This window comes from Pomacea canaliculata, linkage group LG3 (genome assembly GCF_003073045.1).
Source record: "Pomacea canaliculata isolate SZHN2017 linkage group LG3, ASM307304v1, whole genome shotgun sequence".
NCBI lineage: Eukaryota > Metazoa > Mollusca > Gastropoda > Architaenioglossa > Ampullariidae > Pomacea > Pomacea canaliculata.
Genome location: NC_037592.1, coordinates 3,033,121 through 3,051,328, shown reverse-complemented (window position 1 = coordinate 3,051,328; position 18,208 = coordinate 3,033,121). Strand labels below are relative to the sequence as shown.

Below are 18,208 nucleotides of genomic sequence, written 5' to 3'. Positions count from 1 at the left end.
CAGAGGTTGTCTGCCTAGTTCTCCATACGCCCTGGCACTCGGCGTCTCATCTCACATTCAAGAAATGTTTGCACACAAGAAAGTAATTCTGTAGCACAATAATGTGTTAACCTCCATGTTTAAGAGACATACAGTAATAATGGTTTTAAAGAAGAATTAAACAACTTAAAAAACTGAATATTCCATATTTCGTAGACTCTAGTCGTTTTCATATTTGCCCCACCTTGCCCCTGCTTTCCCACAAACACTTTTTAGATGTCCATCAAAGGACAATTTTGTAGTCATCACAAACCTAAATATTTGTACCTTTTTACTATTTATACTTCTTTGTCTTTATTTTGCCACTTGTAGCTAAATGTCCTCCATTACGATAAACCATGATTTTTCTTTGAAACTCACGACTCCGAGTGCATAGAAAGCTTGTTCTAGAATGTTCAGTTGACCCTGTAGGAGTGGTAAGTCAGTTAGCAAATGTCGTCTTGAAGCCTGGGCGGGATGTTAAAACCCTGTTGACCCTTATTGTGAAATTTAATAGTTACTTCTGTTGTTAATGATGAAAAGATGATGGATGGAGGTAGAGGAGCAGCATACAGCATTCATTACTCCACCTGGATATTAAGACAAATGAGATACCTGGGAATTGAAACAAACTGTACTCTGTGTATTTGTGTGTTTGTCTCTGTGTGTGTGTGTGTGTGTGTGTGTGTGTGTGTGTGTGTGTGTGTGTGTGTGTGTGTGTGTGTGTCTGTCAGAGAGAGAAAGTACTCGTATACCCAGTCAGACCGAGGTGTACACACATACAGGCAGGCGAACACACCGACAGACGTATGGGGTGTTCATACATCAGGCACGCACGTGTAAGTGTGGGCAGCAACATGGGAAAAACACTTCCACACGTGGCCAAGTGTATCAACACTTCACTGCTGCACACACCTACATGTCAAACAAGTACAAAGCCAGTACACTACAGTCACAACAAGCTCGCCCACGAGTGCTCCTGGACACACACACACACGCACGTGTAGGTGCCTGCACACTTACATTCACACACACTCGCACGTGTAGGTACATACACACTTACACTCCCCCAGTGTCTCCCCCACACTCACACACACACCCACACTCACACACACTCACACACTCACACTCACACACACACAACCACAGACACACAGCATGAACAAAGCTCAGTGTGCAGCGTTGCCGCAGCGGAAGTGGCGGGTGAGTAGGCGGCGCTGTGGACTGTGGCCGGTCCGACAGACAGACAGACAGCCGCGGGACACTGGCCTGGAGGATGGAGACTTGGTGACAGCAGCCGCAGCCTCTCCAGTGGTTGTTATGGATACAACATTCTGCTTCATCTTCATCTTCACCGCAGCGCTTCTGATGTGTGGGTATTGTGAACACCATGAACACTTCACACTGTGATGTGAACACTTATAAACATTTTATGTACAGTTGTTATGCATCATTGCTAACCTGTAGACACAATCATTTATAAAGCATTGTGAATACTTTGTGTAGAATTGTAAAATTTTATTTATTTATTTATTTATTTCGTGTAGAATTGCAAATCTTCCTGTGACAGTGCTAATCCCACACACAGATCAGTTCTGTCTCTTGTTGTTTATCTTAGTTTGGGTTAAATTTTATATCGCCATAAATAAACTAGTTTAGTTTGTCTTCACACGACAAGTAGCAGAGTAGAAGAGACAACAATGTATTTTATTCATAACAAATTCACTTTAAGTAATATTTCAAACAACCAGACATTGGTTCGAAACCTAAGCAGCAGCTTGTCTTCACTTAATGAATACCTTGTTGTCTATCCTGTGACCTCTTGACCCCTTGACCTGCTCCGGTATTTCGGTTGCAAATACATCATCTCTCATCTAGTGTTCACTCTTGTAACGGTTGTAACGGTCGTTGAGCTTTAAATACTTCTACAACGGCTTTATTGTGTTAGTTAATACTTCATGCATGAGTGTGCTTCTGACTGAGCAGCTAAGGTGGTGTCTACTGCAGGATGTGTGCATCTACGTGATAAATGTCTCTCTATCCATGTTGAGTACAGGAAGCCAAGATAAGAAAATAATCCTGTCAGTGTTTCATTCACGGTTTAATGTGTGTTCTGCTTCTGTCCTCCAGTCTCTACCCACGCACGTGGAGGCGAGTGGGGGCCCTGGGAGTCGCTTTCCAGTTGTTCTGTCACGTGCGGCTACGGAACTCACACGCGCATGCGCCAGTGGAAGCACTCGGAATCGGACGTAGTTACGACTTCCGGCAGAACGGAGACACAGGAACATCAAGTGTGTGTGATGGGGCATTGCCCTGGTACGTAGTCCGCTCTCTTCTACTTCTAAAGCCTGTTTTAAAAGTCGAATATTATCATGATGTAACCTTCTTTAGCGAAGATGGTGTCTACTTCCATCGAGAGATCGTCCACAGTGGGGTGGAGCAGATAAAACTTCACAGATAAACTTGTAAAGAACATTTCCTCACTGGGTATCGAGCTCTTATGCTTCATCAAGAACTCCACAAAAAGACATTTAATGGGAGGATCCGGAGTCTGTGGGGTGAAAGGGTGGGTGGCGTGGGATTCCTCGTACGTGAAGAGGTGGTGGGGGTGGTCTTCCGCTGCTCCATGATCTCAGGCAGGCTCATCTCCACTTCAGCCTCTATCGACAATCTGGACAACCAAGCAGTGGCCTCGGGGACGAAATCAATCGCTGGTCATCGCCTCTCAAAGAAATGGAACCTCAAGCAGCGTCAGAACTATCGAATGACAAACAGACTGATCGTCCGAGCAAAGTTATGTTGAAGATAATCCAAAACTACCTCACGCTTGTTGGTTGAAGAACTGATAGTCAGTCCCTAGTTGTCCCCAACCTGCTGAGTGACGGGTACAGGCGTTCGAAACAAAGTCTTTCGAGGGATCCCTCCGAGTCTCCTACAGAGACCACCTGACGATTTCCTTCATGTTGCAGTCACCACCTTGGTGGGTCCCAACCTCGCTACCTGAACTACCATAAACTAATATAGCTCGGCAAGTCGATTACAGTTGAATTAACAGAAGAGTGTGATGCCAGCTTTACTGCTAATGAGTTTCAAAATGTTGTTTAGTGTTACTTGCCCTGTAAGTGGCGATTGGTTTTCTCATTGTATCCTGAGGATGCGGGATGGGCAGTGAGCACAGAAATATGTCGCCTGCGTGCCACAATCCTCGATAGTAACAAAATATCATTGTATTGAAAGAAGGCGTGACTTTGGAACTAAGTATAGCAATGATTCCTCACACACAAGTAACATGTAATGAACATGAATGACAGTGTAACACGCTAGGACTATGAGTGACAGTAAGTAACACTGAAGGACTATGAGTGACTGTAACACATAAGGACTATGTGTCTGACTGTAAGTAACAAAGCATTGGAGGACTTGAAGCTCCAGCATCACACTGTCGTTGCCATGGGCACACCCTTGCGCGTTGTTCTCGTGCGAAACGGATGTGAGTCAAATTCCCTGGTGACGTCACGCGCATGCGTGTAGCTTTGTGACCTTTTCACGAGAGTGCGGGTTGATTTTGAGAGTAACAATGACAGTGACAGTGATCATGACCATGACAGTGACACAAGAACCAACTTTATTAATCCCAGTAGACAATAATACTCGGGAAGTGTTCTCAGATACAAAAATAAACAAAGCGAGTTCTAGTTACAAGACAACGACGATGACAAGATAAAGGATAAGGATGTGCATCGTAGAAAACTTAAAATAAAAAGCAATCTTACATCTAGACTATTCTGAAGGCACACCTACATACTCACACACACCACAATCCATTTCTAGTTTAGCAGCTGGACTGCTAAAGGCAACAAGTGATTTCAAATGCCTGTTACTTGTGTATACAGTCATGGCGTACCGTATACCTGAACTCATTAAAACAATTTTCTCATCCTGATTGAGGGAAGCTACATCCCTCTGCCTGAAACCACTTACCTTAGAACATAGATTGGCAATGCTGTTCAAACTGTTCTTATCTTTGACCTTTGTGATGTACAGATGACCTGTGTGAGATTCGCCAGTCTACGTGCAGGACAGATGTGAAGAACCATGGCGACGAGGTCAGAAATGTCATAAACAGCGACCCCGTCAACATCACAAACATCTTCAAGGCGTGCAGGTCTGACCACACACCTGTCCTTCTCATCAACATTTGTTTCCTCTCATCTGAACTTTCCTTGCTTTAGCCACATCAGAGGTGACGGCTGTCTTGTTATTTCCAGAAGCAAGCCACATCCTGCACACACTGTGCTTCACAATCAAAGATGTACAAACTCACACCTTTGTGAGTAGGTCGTCAAAATATTGATCACATAACACCTATCACATTGATGTTTTATATCAAAAGCAAACATTGAATGAAATCTCTCAATTCATAAACTTTGAGTTGACAGAGAGGCTATTCACTTTCTCAAGGATAAAAGATTTCAGGAAAAATAAACCACATTTAAAATGAAATAATTTGTCGAAGATAGTGCTAATAATTAAAGTTTTGCTGACAGTTAATGACTATACAATGCAACTGTTAGTGTAACAGGCCTACTCATCATTTAACTAATTTCTGTTCATTTCTATTACTTCTCCAAGGTTACAGAAACCGGATTTCTGTCTTTAAAGCCATTAAGCCTAATTTCGTTTTGTATATTTGGACATCTAACTTGTAAAGTTCAATGTTTAAAAAAATTGACATACAACTGCCGAAACACAGTTGGATGATGAACTGTAAAAAGAGATAACTGATAGAGGGTTCAAAGAGAGATAACTGATACAGGGTTCAAAGAGAGATAACTACTAATAGAGGGTTCAAAGGGAATTTTGAAAGTCCTAAATTTAAAAAATTTTGACAGAACACTCAGAACACTATTTACCTACTATTGTTAAAGCCATAAAGCTAGTATAATTATTTGTAAAAGTCTGTTTACCCTGAAAATAACACTGGCCTTTCAAACTTTATTTTGTTTCTGTCACAGTGCCTTCCAACAGTTGCTGTCGGACTGCGAGGAATATTTTGTCACTCACTGTCCTGGAGTTCAGCCGTGACATTATTTTTAAACAGGAGCAAGGACACGTACCGGTCACTGTGCGGCCCAGGTAAACTCACACCTGGTCAAGTGTGTAAACATGTTAGTTCTATTTAGCAACTCCCACCTAGTAATGTTTGTGAACAATGCTGATCACAACTTTCAGTAACTCACACTCTAGTAATTGTCAGTACTTCGGCGTCGTCTGAGAATTGTTCCCCAATGTTCATCGGCAACATCAAACATGTTTTCTAGCTCTGTGTTTGAAAGTAATATTGACAAACCTTTCTCGAGCATCAGCGGCTTCTGAGTCAGGAATCTGCGAGTTGTGGCAATAAAATGGTGTACATGGAGAACACCCGAGCCGTGGGACCATGAGTTACATGTAGACATTGACTGTAAAGATGAGTACTGCTCATGTTCAGACATCAGATGTTTGTTGGCATGTCGGAGAGGAGGATGCTCTGATACAAACCGCGTCCAGTGCTACATGAGTGGTCTGTCTTCCAGAGCAGAAAATGAAGATGTGATCATCTATACTGCTCTGCATTTTCCTCACCTTTCGAATCGTCTGCTATTTAAATGCAGTTTTTCAGATGGCTGCATTTGTCGAACTCTGTGTTTTATTCGATGCTTGGATTTTACACAGACGTACGCATGTGACAATTGGACACACGCTTGGATGCATGTCTGTGCACACACACACACATAAAGATAGAGCTTCCCCTAATTTAGAAAAACAAGAACTTATCCTTCAATGGGAAGAGAAGTTTTTTAATAACAGCCATTATATTGTTTTCAGAAGAGCATTGTCAGCGGCAGCTGTGGACATGTCAGCCAAAGAACACGACTGTAGAGGCCATTAAACAAGCACAGAATGAATCCATTCCAGTCCCGGAGAACATCCAGCAAGCTTGTTGGTACGGAGCTAGTCTTCCTGTCAGCGTCTATACCCATGATCCTCCTGTCAGCCTCTTTACCCATGATCCTCCTGTCAGCGTCTATACCCATGATCCTCCTGTCAGCGTCTATACCCATGATCCTCCTGTCAGCGTCTATACCCATGATCCTCCTGTCAGCTTCTATACCCATGATCCTCCTGTCAGCGTCTATACCCATGATCCTCCTGTCAGCGTCTATACCCATGATCCTCCTGTCAGCGTCTATACCCATGATCCTCCTGTCAGCATCTATACCCATGATCCTAGCACATGGTTGAGTTGATAAGTTCTGGAAATCGTTGTCATTCCTGCTTCAGTAACCTCTTCTGGAGGTTATCCTGTATCCTGCTATCGAGAATAACTGGCTTACGATCATTAGTCACCCTCCCTTGGCCAATATATTTTTCCCACTTAGTTGGTTACATAACCCCGCTGTGGGGTCAGCACCAAAATGGTTACAAGGGTGGGCACGAGGACACAGCCAGGCACAAGAGAGGGTCACTGCCCTTACGAACATCTGTCCTCGAGATAAGTGAGATCTCGAACACTTCTCGGCCCACCGATTGAAAGAACACGGGACTACTTCTTTATTTTTGTTATCGAGTTGAACGACTTAGTGATAACTAGAGAATTATGTGCCTTAACTCTTGCTCTACTTAGGTGGCGCCACTATATCACGGTGTCCTTTAGTGTCATAGATTTGATTTTTATCAGTTTCTTGTTTTTTTAAATACAAGTCAGTTAAGTTTCTTGTTTTGTTTCTTTGCTCTTGATATCGTTCGTATTTGTTTCTTTGTTTCTTTCTTTGATTGTTAGAGAAGTGCACATCTAGGTTGACTACATAAGCTAGCGCCAGGGCTTAGGTTTGGATTTGGATTAGTTAATGTTAGGGTTTGGGTTTGAGTAACTTTTTGGGTTAAGATTAGGGTCAGGGTTTGAGAATAAGCCTGGGCTGATCATAACATGTAAAAATATAATCGATCATATGTGAATGCATTGCTCAACTCGATTGAAAAAAGTAACGGATTATTGATCCTAGTGGCAGTCAGAATAATGGGATTCACCAGGTTATTCATCGTTCTGTCTGTAGACCTCACTGCTCTTGATAGAGGCAAAGAAGTGACATATGTCATCCTTTTAGTGACCTAGGTAGCCCTATCATCCCCGTGCATTCGCATATATAATCCTCTTATTTATTTTATTTTTGTACAAGTCTAAATTTTTAAACCTTCTAACTTTAAAGACCTTCTTTAAAGGGCCATGAAAACTTCTACAGGACAGTGCTTGGAGGGTTTGGCCAGCAACTGTCTGCAGTTTGCGAGGGTGAATGATTCTCTCGCGGAGCTCACAAAACTTCAGCAGAATTTATGCAGTCAAGGTTGGTTTCTCTTTCGAGAAAAAAGTATTTTTTTAACTTGAACATCATCTTGTCTATGAGCTTTTGTTCAGATATTCAAAGAGTTATGCCCCTTGTAAAGGTTTTATGATGCTTATAAAATCCTTGGAAATAGATGATGATGATGATGATGACGACGAGGAGGAGGAGGAGGAGGAGGAGAAGGAGGAGGAGGAGGAGGTCTGACGGGACCTGGAATTTATTTCCTTACAGAATGATGTTCGGTCGGGAACCTTCACGGAGCTGTGCCTTATAATCTATCCGCTCTTTCTTTATTGTACAGAAATGATATGCCAAGCTAAATTAAGGAGATGCCAGCACATCAGGAACGAATCTTCCGGTAGGTTAATCGGTCAAGTGGCGAGTCATGTTGATGGAGCAGACCGCGCAAAGCTTTGCCAGTGAGTACATCCGGTGACCTGGTGACTACGTGTGTACACAGACAGCTTTCTCAGACTTCACACAAAACCTGTTTAAGTGACAGTTAAACAAACTGATCTGATTAGACAAAGTGTGTTCAGACGTTTGTGTTAAGTCACAAATGTTACCAAAAAATGCTAGTTACCAGACAGGGATGAGACAAGTAATAGAAATCATAAAACCACGCAGTAGTAAGAGCAGATGTAACATACAACATGACACACCCATGAGCACACGCACCTAGTTAATCATTTGATTAAGCTGGACTACAGACGGTATAAACTATTTTAAGTGTCTGTTACTTCAACATACAAGCATTCCTAAACTTTACCCGAGCTCAACAAAATGCCCCTGCAACAGAATAACAATGTGGTATCATCTGATAACTTAATGATATAGTCATCATTACTTCTGCAGTTGTCTGTGTACATGATATACAAAAAGGGTGATGGGTAACAGACCTGCAGACAGTGCAATCTCGACAGTTAGATGTGAGACATATGGGACCTCGATAGTAGACTGTTCTGACAAAGTTTCCGTTCTTGCAGATATTACACCGCTGTCCGACGATGCATTGACGTGAATGTTGATGAAAGCTGTTGGCGCCATCCTGATGTAGCTCGTGTATTGGATGTCATCCGCCAGGCAGAGCAGGACAACTGTTCTACAACGACAGAGAAGCCGACACACGAACACGAAGGCAAGCAGATAAACACAGATTTAGAAAAAAAATAGACATGCAGGTAATCCATAAGCATGTAAATAAACATTCAGATATGGAATTAAACACACGGACGTTTAGATAAGCACGAGGACATGCCTGTAAATGCAAAGACATGCAAATAAACTCTCTGTACACACACGCAGGATGACAGGCTGTTGATTGACGAATTATCCCCCAATCTATCCCTTATGTCACTTGTATATTCCGCAGGAATTTTTCTCCGCTGTCCTCAGCTAGCGGAGTGTCTTCAAGCAAACGACACGCAGTGCAGGTAGGTGTCTTTCGTTCACCCTAAAACCTCTGAGACACAAAATAATTTAGTAGTTTCTCTTTTGTATTATTCTAAACTGCTATGCATCAAAAGATTTGAAGAGTAGAAAAGACAGCCGACAGTTGGTTATTTGTCTTTAGTGGTCTTGGCGACACGCTTGACTGCCTTCAGAAAACGGAATATGACTGCGGTGTTGGGCAGAACCAGCGAACGCTCGAACTTCTGAGGGAGGAAACTCTTGCCGCCTGCAGAGGTGAGTCGGGAAAAGCGTTACTTCCCTTTGATTCTTAAGCCTAGTACGCTTTTTTTCCCCAGGGTTGACACCCTATTTTTTTTCTACCTCCTCGATCTTCTCATCCCCATTTCTTTTCTTTATCTCGTGTTGATAAGAACAACCAGTTCTCTGTATAGGATATTGAATCTATCCCCTATTGTTTAATTCCTAATGGACTAATAGATGGCTTTGAACGGATACCTGAAGTAGACAGCATTTGTATATTCGTTTAAACGGTGTGTGTGTGTCACAGATATTGTCTCTTACGAGAAAGTCTTCGAAAACTGTACAGCACACAGAACCTGCCTCCAGAACTTGATTCTGTGGAATGCCTCTGTATCCAATGAGCCTTCGGGAACAACCATGTCGGACAGAGACCACTACATGATCCCTTGTGCGAGTAAGTCAATACATGTAATTCACTTGCTTACTGTACTGATTGTTCACATTTTTACCCAGCTTTATTGTGCATTTGTTAATAAGTTCCGGCATTCAGAGGAGATAGAGCATGGAGTCACGAAATAACAAGCAAAGCTAGAAGTGTGCATAACAATAGACTTTAGGATCGCCGCCATTTTCTATTGTGAGATTTCTGCTGTACATGAAACAAAAGGATGCTTGATGCCGGTGTACTGATGCGTCTATCCTTACCTTTGCGCCCTCTCCCAGTTGGTATAATGCTTCACTGACCCATAGTATCAACACGGTTAACTATTATCATAGTCTTTTTATTAATAATGCAAAGTATTGTATGTTATTTTGACATTAATGTAGTTGAAGTATACTTTATACAGTTACTGTACATTTTGCCATTCCATGATGATGATGAGTGAGCTTCAAGTTTAACCAAGAAACATTCATATTTTCGCTTTCTTGATGTCACACGTGGACAACACTGTTGTAGTGCAACAGTAATGAAGGCGTATAAATAATCTTTCAAATAATCGTATTCTTCCTTTCTCTCTGTCTCTGCCAGACGTGTGGACAGCTTTGTAGGTTGTTTGACAGACTCCACCAGACTGTGTCAGCCAGGGGATGCTGCAGCAGCCGCTACACTGCAGACCAGGCGCAGGGCGATTGAACAAGTGTGTCGAGAGAGCGTGCAGTCGAGTGCTGTAGCACAGAATCGAGGTATAAAGAAAACAATCATTCCCACCGTTGGTTGTGGATGGACAAAACATTTGTTGTTGCAATCGATCATTTTCTTGATTGCGGCTAGCGTTCATTTAATATTAAAAAAATCGAACATAGAAGAAGATTCATAGGTTTTTGCATTTCCATCATGATGTTCAGCTTTTTTCATCTCTACACTCCTTTCTCGGAACATATTGCATCCACTGGCACATACACACATTTAGCATAATTCTCTCCCTTGTTCGTTCCCTTCCGCTTTTCTCTCTTGCTCACTGTCTCACACACCTGTTACCCTACACATTCCATTTCTCGCCATTTGTCTTGCTTTCTGCAGCTTCTGTCTTCATCTGAAAGTCTGCAAGCCTTCCACTAAATACCAATATCCGCTCTCGTACCCCTCAACAGAACTTTTAAGACAATAGCCACGACTCTTAGAACATATTCGTGGGATCCGTTCACAGCCCAGAGAAATTCAACACGTTTGTCTTGTGTCTTTCAGGAAACCATCCACAATATTCGCTTCTTAGTCTGGCGGCATCCTTGTGTCCAGCGTCCTTCTGTGTACCGCTGCCTTCCACGGCGGTCAGTGACAGGTTGTTGATGGTGTGTCATACTGCCAGCAGGAACCAACTCTACTAGAAAGTCATCAGTTGCAGTCGCCTGTTCCAGAAAATCTACAACAAGTGTTCTTCGTTAACTCCGCTTAGCTGCGACTGGAACTGTCAAAGACCTGCACAAGACAGGAAAAGTTGCTTCGGGAGGAGGGTATCTCATGATGGGTCTGTCCATTGTCCTAGCCTTGCAGTCTTGTGCAGAGAGAAATGAGGTTTTTTGTGCGTAAATGTGTGTAGTTTTTTAAGAACAGTGTTTGTTGTATGTAAATGAACGAAAGTAATGCACGTTGTTGTGCATGGTGCTAAGTCTGTGTAGATGAAACAAGTGTGTATTATTCGTAACACCCAGAAGTGTACACTACAAAAACGTTTTTTATGTGTGCAAAAAATATATATATAGATAGATAGGGCCGTGATATGCACAGTTGACATGTCTCCTAACGGACTTTTGCCAAAAAAATGTACTGCTCACGAACTTGATAGTTCCAACAGAAAGATATAATGACACATCAGCCTGCATTCACAATAGTTACACTGTATACAGTAGGAGACAAGTTAACGATTTACCATTACTCATCCGATTATCTGTTGGGTTTTCATTCCTGTCTTTCTTGGCAGCTGGAACTAGCTTTGACATATGCTGTGCCTTTAGTCTGTGAACACAATTAATCTTGGTTTTTGTTTTATTTCTGAGTCTCAAAGGAAAAAACTGCAGGGCAAGAGCTGTAGGAGATTTTAAAAATCATGACATAGTTTACATACAAGTGCCATAGTCAGAAAATAAAAATAAACCTCAAGTGTCAAATTCCAAACACGCGCTGAGGTGTTGACAGTGTAGAGCCGGAGACAGGACGGGCTTGAAGAGCGAAGATATGATGAAGAAATGGATTATTTTTGAATTGATAAACCTATTATCTTGTAAATAAATTAATTTTTTGAAATGTGAATTTGTGTTTGTTAGCTTGTAAATTCACACAGGTAAGTGTGACAATGTGTGTGGACGTGAAAGAGAACATCTACAGGTGAGAAAATATTCCTCTGGTCACATCTTCCCAATTTTATAGGGACGTCATTTCACTCATTGTATGTCACATAAGTATACAGCAGTGTCTACAAGGATCCATACACAAAGCGAGAACAACTAGACACGAGTACAACAGCGTGAGGGTAAGAAGAAGAGAAAACTAACATATATATATATCCTTACAAATAAAATCTGACTCCTAGAAAAGTAAGAAACGATCGAACAGCTCACTCCCCAACAACCAAAAGGTTACGGAACTCCCGCCTTTTGTATCCATTCAGTCAATCATACCCCCCCCCCTCTCTCTCTCTCTCACACACACTGCAGGGGAGATTTCACGAGCAGAAAATAAATATTTAAAAAGGAACTATACTTCAAACGCCAGAATTGAAGGATTATATATATATGGTTATCCGCTTTGTAAAAGCTTTGTGAGGGAAAGAATATCTGCTGCCAAATATCCATGTAATGTACTGACTATTAACGGAAAACGCGTATCATTTATAACCTCCACATCCCGATTACTTTATTATATCGACAGCATTCAGTAAAAGCTTTTTTTTTTTTTTTGAAATGTGCTAACGGACCGTGCATACGCTAGAGCAGCGCGAGACTAAGCAGTAGCTTCCCCTGGCGAATCTTCTGTGAAGAAAGTACAAACTACACTTTTCTTGCTATCAACTGTTGTTAATGTAAACAGTATGGCGACGCTCTCATAAAATCTACAACAAGTATAACTTAGAGGTCGATTTCAACACACGAGCCGCTTCACTGTCAGTTTAACTTGTTTAAAAACTACTTGAAGTGTTACTTAATAAACAACATGTCTGACCCGCGTCAGTTTCACCTTAAATTTGATGGATCTGCTGCTGCGTCTGTTGACGCATATTTGGAATACCGCAGGTATGTGATGCGAGTCTATCCACACACACGATCGAGTTTGCTAAGTATGTCTTCTCATTAACTCATTTACACTCAGTCACGCGCGTTATAGTACATACTTTTGATTTGCCGTGATTTCCATATATCCTTAACAAAATGCCCCTCACCCTACAATTCAGATTAAATAGAACAATTGTGTTTATGGTAGGGTGGAAGGTGGATGAATGTTTATCTCTTCTTAAAATCTTTTTTCCTTAACTTAATCACGTGCTGTTTTGTGCCAAGAGAAGTAAATGGAATGAGTGCTTTGTATGCTAAACAAATTTTCCGTGATTTATATACTTTCACCAGCTTAATTAATTCTCTTGTAACTGTCAGATTTCCCCCCGCCCTATTCCCAATCAGGTTTTCATGTTCATTGTTTATTCAGTTTGATGACTTTATGTGTATGTGTTTTGTTACATGTCTTCTTGTTCTTTCTTATTCTACTGCACTTGGTGTTCTAACATACAGGCCGCATGCTTTAAATAAACTTTTAGTTTGATTTTTGTTCTACATTGTTGTTTATGAATGCAGTTGACAACTTGATCATTCATTTGACATTAACTTCAGGCATTGAGTAAGCTATGGTAATACACTTTGTTTCAAAATCTTGTTATAAGTTTATTGAGTACCATATCGATTGCCTTTATTATCTAAGAGTTCAGCAGAGAAAATGTGTTTTTAATCTGTTGGAATAATTATATAAACTGTTTAAATTATAACCTTGTTAATAACAATTATAGGTGGATAAGGTATTAACATTAACAAGGTATTAACATAAAGTTATTACAACAATAACATATTCCCTTCCAGAATTGTTGGTGAAGATGATGGTGGTGTGCTAATGTCTCCACAACAATATGAGGCATATAAAAAAAAAGTTATTCCAATGGTATGTATAAATTGTCTCACTTGCACAAAAATTCATTTTTTTATGTTCTGTATCTACCCCTAACCTGTTTTCTTCTGAGAGCTTTTAGGATATTTGAAAGAACTTTATTTACATCATAAAAATATGTTTGTTTCTTTGGATGAAATGTATTTATTTATCTAATTTCATATATTCCACCTTGATTCATTTAGTGTAAATGATCTTTTCAAATATTACATTAACTGATATGTTACAGACATTGTCAGTGTTAGTGTGTGTACAGCATTAGTTTTTCCTTGTGACTGTTATTGACAACTTGACAACATTTGTAGTTATCTGAGAGTAGTGTTCAGTGGATCAACCCTCACATGTATTTTACTGTCATCTGTTCTTTTAAAGCCTAATGAACCCACTGTAAAGTGTGGAATGTACTTTACAAATGCAGTCATTAACAATGTTACTGTTGTTCTTCTACTGACAAATTATTTTTATAACATCAGGGATAAACATTTCTTGAATCCTCTGCATTTTTGGCCTATGAAATCATGGAAAAGAAATACTGTGAAATGTCTGTCAATGTCCTCATTAATTTATTATATACCATTAGGGCTTCATTATTATTCATGAAAGTAATGATATTTTTTTAAATGGAGCAGAATTATATGTGATAAAATTCATGTGTATTGACAGCGCATAAAAAACCGACTGTATGTAAGCTATTCATCCCCCACTGGAATGGACTGCAAATTGATTGGCCCAGAAACACCTTGTTTTTGCCGACACAGGTAGATTATGGCAAGATTTATATTCTACCAGTCTTGAGGAGGTAGAATAAATAACATGAAACAATTACAAACTCACATTATGTGAGATTAAGATCTATTGAAAAGCAAAACCTTTCAGATAATTGTGGTCAACTAGCTGTGTTAAAATTCATTATTTTGTTTACCCTAATCAAAAAAGGAAATCATACACACTTCATCAATCACAGAAAACATTTTTACTTTTCTCTAATCTGCAGGAAAAGAGAACATATTGCATATTCCTTAAAAGTAAAGTGCCAACCATGCACAATTTTCTGGAGGAATACTTTAAAATATGCAGTCCATATTTTTTAGATACAAACAACACAAAACAGACTTTGAGGAGATACCAAGCGAGCGCCCTATTCTGCTCCCTTGCCAGGTCCAAGGCTGCCGCTGTGTATCATATCATTACATTCCACTGAATGGAAGCCAACCCATTCGCTGCACTTGCAAACACTTTGCTGATGACCATCTTGAGAAAGCTCCATATGTTTGCAAGAAAGGTTTGGGTTATATGTATTAGACATTTTTCTCCTATTATTTTGCATTTGGAGTGAGTGAGGGATCAGTTGATCAATCAGCTGATTGATCCACAAATAAAAACAGTGTGAAGAATTTTTCGATCACTTTGGCAACTGATCCATTACCAGATTTAGAGCCCTTTTAAAAAACTAATTAGTCTAATTTAAAATCTGACTCCCAGAAAAGTAGTTGTCTATTGATGCTTTCTTGCACCAACAGGTAAAATTTATTCAGTTGTTAAATTTTGTGAAACAATAAATAAACCAGTCTTTTGTTTCCTGGCAGCTGGATGCACAAAATGCACTGGGTTTAGGAGCTCTTTCACCTGTGCCTGTGGGTCTGGACACATGGACCACACGATGATAATCGAAACAGCCGAGGAGCGCGAGGCGCGGGGTCACCCAGTGGGTCAGGCCACACCCTACGCAGCAATGGGTGGCATCACAGGCTTCTCCTCCTTAGCTGAGGGCTACATGCGCCTGGACCCCAGTGGCAAAGGTCTCACTGTTTACAATATTTTAATAATTATTTAATTGTCTAGCATCATATATTGGCTGCAGACTTTTGTCTACAGATATTTGTCATCAGCAAATCCTTAGGAAGGCATCCCACTTCCTCTCTATCTCTGATCATGTGTTGGCATGTGAGTTCTCACTCGATCTTGTGGTCTGGCAGTAAGTACATGATGCCCGTATGCAGAACCAATCATCTCCACAATTCATTCATTCCACGTGCCATTTACTTGATAAACTCTACTGGCCGTCATCTTGTCCTAGCCTGAGGTGATCTGAGGTCACTAACTGTATCTATTGTTGCTGGTAATGTGTGTGTGTGTGAGAGAGAGAGAGAGAAATTATTTCAACATGTTTATGTATTATCTAGTAGGAGCACTTTTTGAATTGAATAAAGTTGTATTGTATTGTTCACACATTACCTATAGAGATGCACTTTAGTTAGAGTGAGATGCTAAAATCACTTAATCAAATCTGTGTTCTTATCCTGCTGACCTTAGGTTATTATCAAATCTATTCATTGTTTTAATTGTTATTGTAGCTTAAATTCTTCTTGCATCATTCATGAGGCTGTGCATAAAACTAGCCACTATAACTGCCCCAGTGGGTAAATGAGGTTATGTTATTCATGAAGGTAAATTTTTTTTAATAAAGCATAATGTTTTTATTGTAATCTATACTACTGCAATCAAAACAATTTGGCATGAGAGAAGATGAAGTTAGGTAAATTATTTGTTGATGGCAGGTTGCCAGCTCTTGTTCAAGACAGCAAAAACATCGAGGCATGTAATGTTGAACAGCAGAGCTGTGTAGTATCATTTTAAAAGTTTGATTTGCTTTTTTCCAATTGATTGTGCCGCTAGGTGCTCCTAGTGAAGAGTTCCTTAACCAGCCAATCACTTCATCTGACAACCCATTTCTGCGTGCCAACGTTCAGGCCATCAAGGCTCACAGCATGGCACACAGACAGACTGGTGAGCATTTGAGTTAACACCAAAATGTATATAGTGATTTTCAGCTGACAGAACATGAATCAACCGGACAAAAGGTCAGACAGACTAGTGAAAACATTAGTGAAGGTCCACAGGGTGCTGAAGATAATGAGGTTGAGTATCCTTCCTTACAGATGTAAGTGTTATCTAGAGTGGATGGGGTAAAAGTCCTGTGACCTTTCAGTCATTGGGAAGTGAAATGTTAGAGACCCTACTTTTCTTGGGGTCAGCATTTTGTGAGGGCAGTACATCTCTCTTGCTGCTTTACCTTTTGCAACCTTCTATGGAGTTAGGCAAACATTCAACAACAGGATTGACTGAGGAAAGTTTGCTATAACATCTACTGCTACACATCCCAGTCTTCTAGCCCCTCATCTATAAATTTTACCGAAAGGAAAAAGAAGGGCATGCTAATATTCTAAAGTGCATTTCTAATACCTCAATTAACCATGTTGCCTAAAATTGATAGAAATCAGAAATATGTTGAAGTTAGTATGGGGTCATATTGAGAGTGTGCAGAATTTTTTTAACTTTTCTAAAAAAAAATATCCAAATTGTTTTTTTAAAGGACAACTCATGAACCCTGATGATCAAGTATTTGATGACATGGAGGAGAGAGTGTCTGCAATGCGCCGGCCAGGGGAGTCTGACATGGACTATTTTGAACGTCGCTACCAGGAACGAGTAGGTTTCCATCTTATTTCAACATGCTTGCCCTAGACACTCAGGATGGTGTTTGAAGTTGAGCTTTTGTTGACAGACAGTAGCAGCAGATCAATATTTCAGTATGTCAGTATAATACATTAGGTTTTCTGCGCACCCTATCCAGTCCTCTGAATGTCATTGCGTTTGCTTTGCACACCAGACACGATTCACACAATCTGACAAATTGGAACATAAGATTTTGTATCATCAAGGTTTGAATGAGAATGATGTTCACCTCAGCCATTGATGGGCATGTAACAATCCTATAAAACCTTGCCTGCTCCTTTCAGAGATTGGATTGAAGTTGTTAAAATAATGTTACTTTTTCTTCTTTTTGGTCCATAGCTAAAAGCAGGGCGTCCAGGCCCAAGCCAGAGAGCCATAGGTAGAGGCTTTGAAGGACCATTGCATGCTGGTCATCGCAAGTCTTTAGAACCCAAACCAAAGAGCTCCTTCTCCAAAACACCAGGTTCTTCTTCCAAGAAATAACTTGGTGACAGCCCTGACCAGCTTACCAGAACTTGAGGAAGTAGCAAAATTATGTGCTGGTCTGTGTATGAGCTCCTAATCCTTTGATCTTATTTTTATTTCTATCCTTTTTTTTTTTTAATTTACCAACATTATCTTTTTAAATTTGTTTCAAAATTTGGTAAAGTGTTAATGAGGTTTTGGTCGATTACCTTGAAAGTGTCTCCATTGAGAAAGCTTATGAGGCATGGAAGCTAAGGTTATAGAGCTGTGTGAATTACTATCATTTATCTCTATATTTGTGGAGGTGGCAGAACAAGGAGAAGAAAAGGCCTGGATGTTAATAGTTTTATATTTTGATTAGTTTCTATACATGTCGCTATTTTATGCATAATTATATACATATATAAATAAAAATGAAGATAGTCAAAATTTTATATGCAATGGGAATGCACAGACATCGTCATTGTACCTGCTTGTACATGTCGTGTTCCTTGTTTCGACTTGATGAAAGTCTCCAAATGAA

The 18,208-nt window shown here is 40.3% G+C and overlaps 2 protein-coding genes across 3 annotated transcripts; both read left to right on the top strand.

Moving 5' to 3' along the window:
- The first annotated feature begins 1,222 nt into the window (after positions 1–1,222).
- On the top strand, positions 1,223–11,247 carry LOC112560475. 2 transcript variants are annotated; one of them, XM_025232362.1, is made up of 13 exons: positions 1,223–1,390; positions 2,149–2,334; positions 4,063–4,183; positions 5,034–5,154; positions 5,887–6,004; positions 7,282–7,403; positions 7,705–7,822; positions 8,390–8,541; positions 8,776–8,836; positions 8,977–9,089; positions 9,403–9,510; positions 10,087–10,241; positions 10,744–11,247. In XM_025232362.1, the coding sequence occupies exons 6-12, from the start codon at positions 7,286–7,288 to the stop codon at positions 10,104–10,106; spliced, it is 690 nt and encodes a 229-aa protein (XP_025088147.1). In that variant the 5' UTR covers positions 1,223–1,390; positions 2,149–2,334; positions 4,063–4,183; positions 5,034–5,154; positions 5,887–6,004; positions 7,282–7,285; the 3' UTR covers positions 10,107–10,241; positions 10,744–11,247. The 2 variants fall into 2 exon arrangements, with proteins under 2 accessions (XP_025088147.1, XP_025088146.1); XM_025232361.1 differs by having other exon boundaries at positions 1,225–1,390; positions 9,364–9,510.
- Positions 11,248–12,546: 1,299 nt separating this feature from the next.
- On the top strand, positions 12,547–17,741 carry LOC112559123 (protein FAM221A-like). The gene is made up of 8 exons (XM_025230093.1): positions 12,547–12,785; positions 13,620–13,698; positions 14,368–14,462; positions 14,796–14,986; positions 15,291–15,503; positions 16,381–16,491; positions 17,078–17,193; positions 17,560–17,741. Exons 1-8 carry the CDS (start codon positions 12,706–12,708, stop codon positions 17,701–17,703), a joined length of 1,029 nt encoding a protein of 342 aa, XP_025085878.1. The 5' UTR covers positions 12,547–12,705; the 3' UTR covers positions 17,704–17,741.
- The last annotated feature ends 467 nt before the right edge of the window (positions 17,742–18,208 follow it).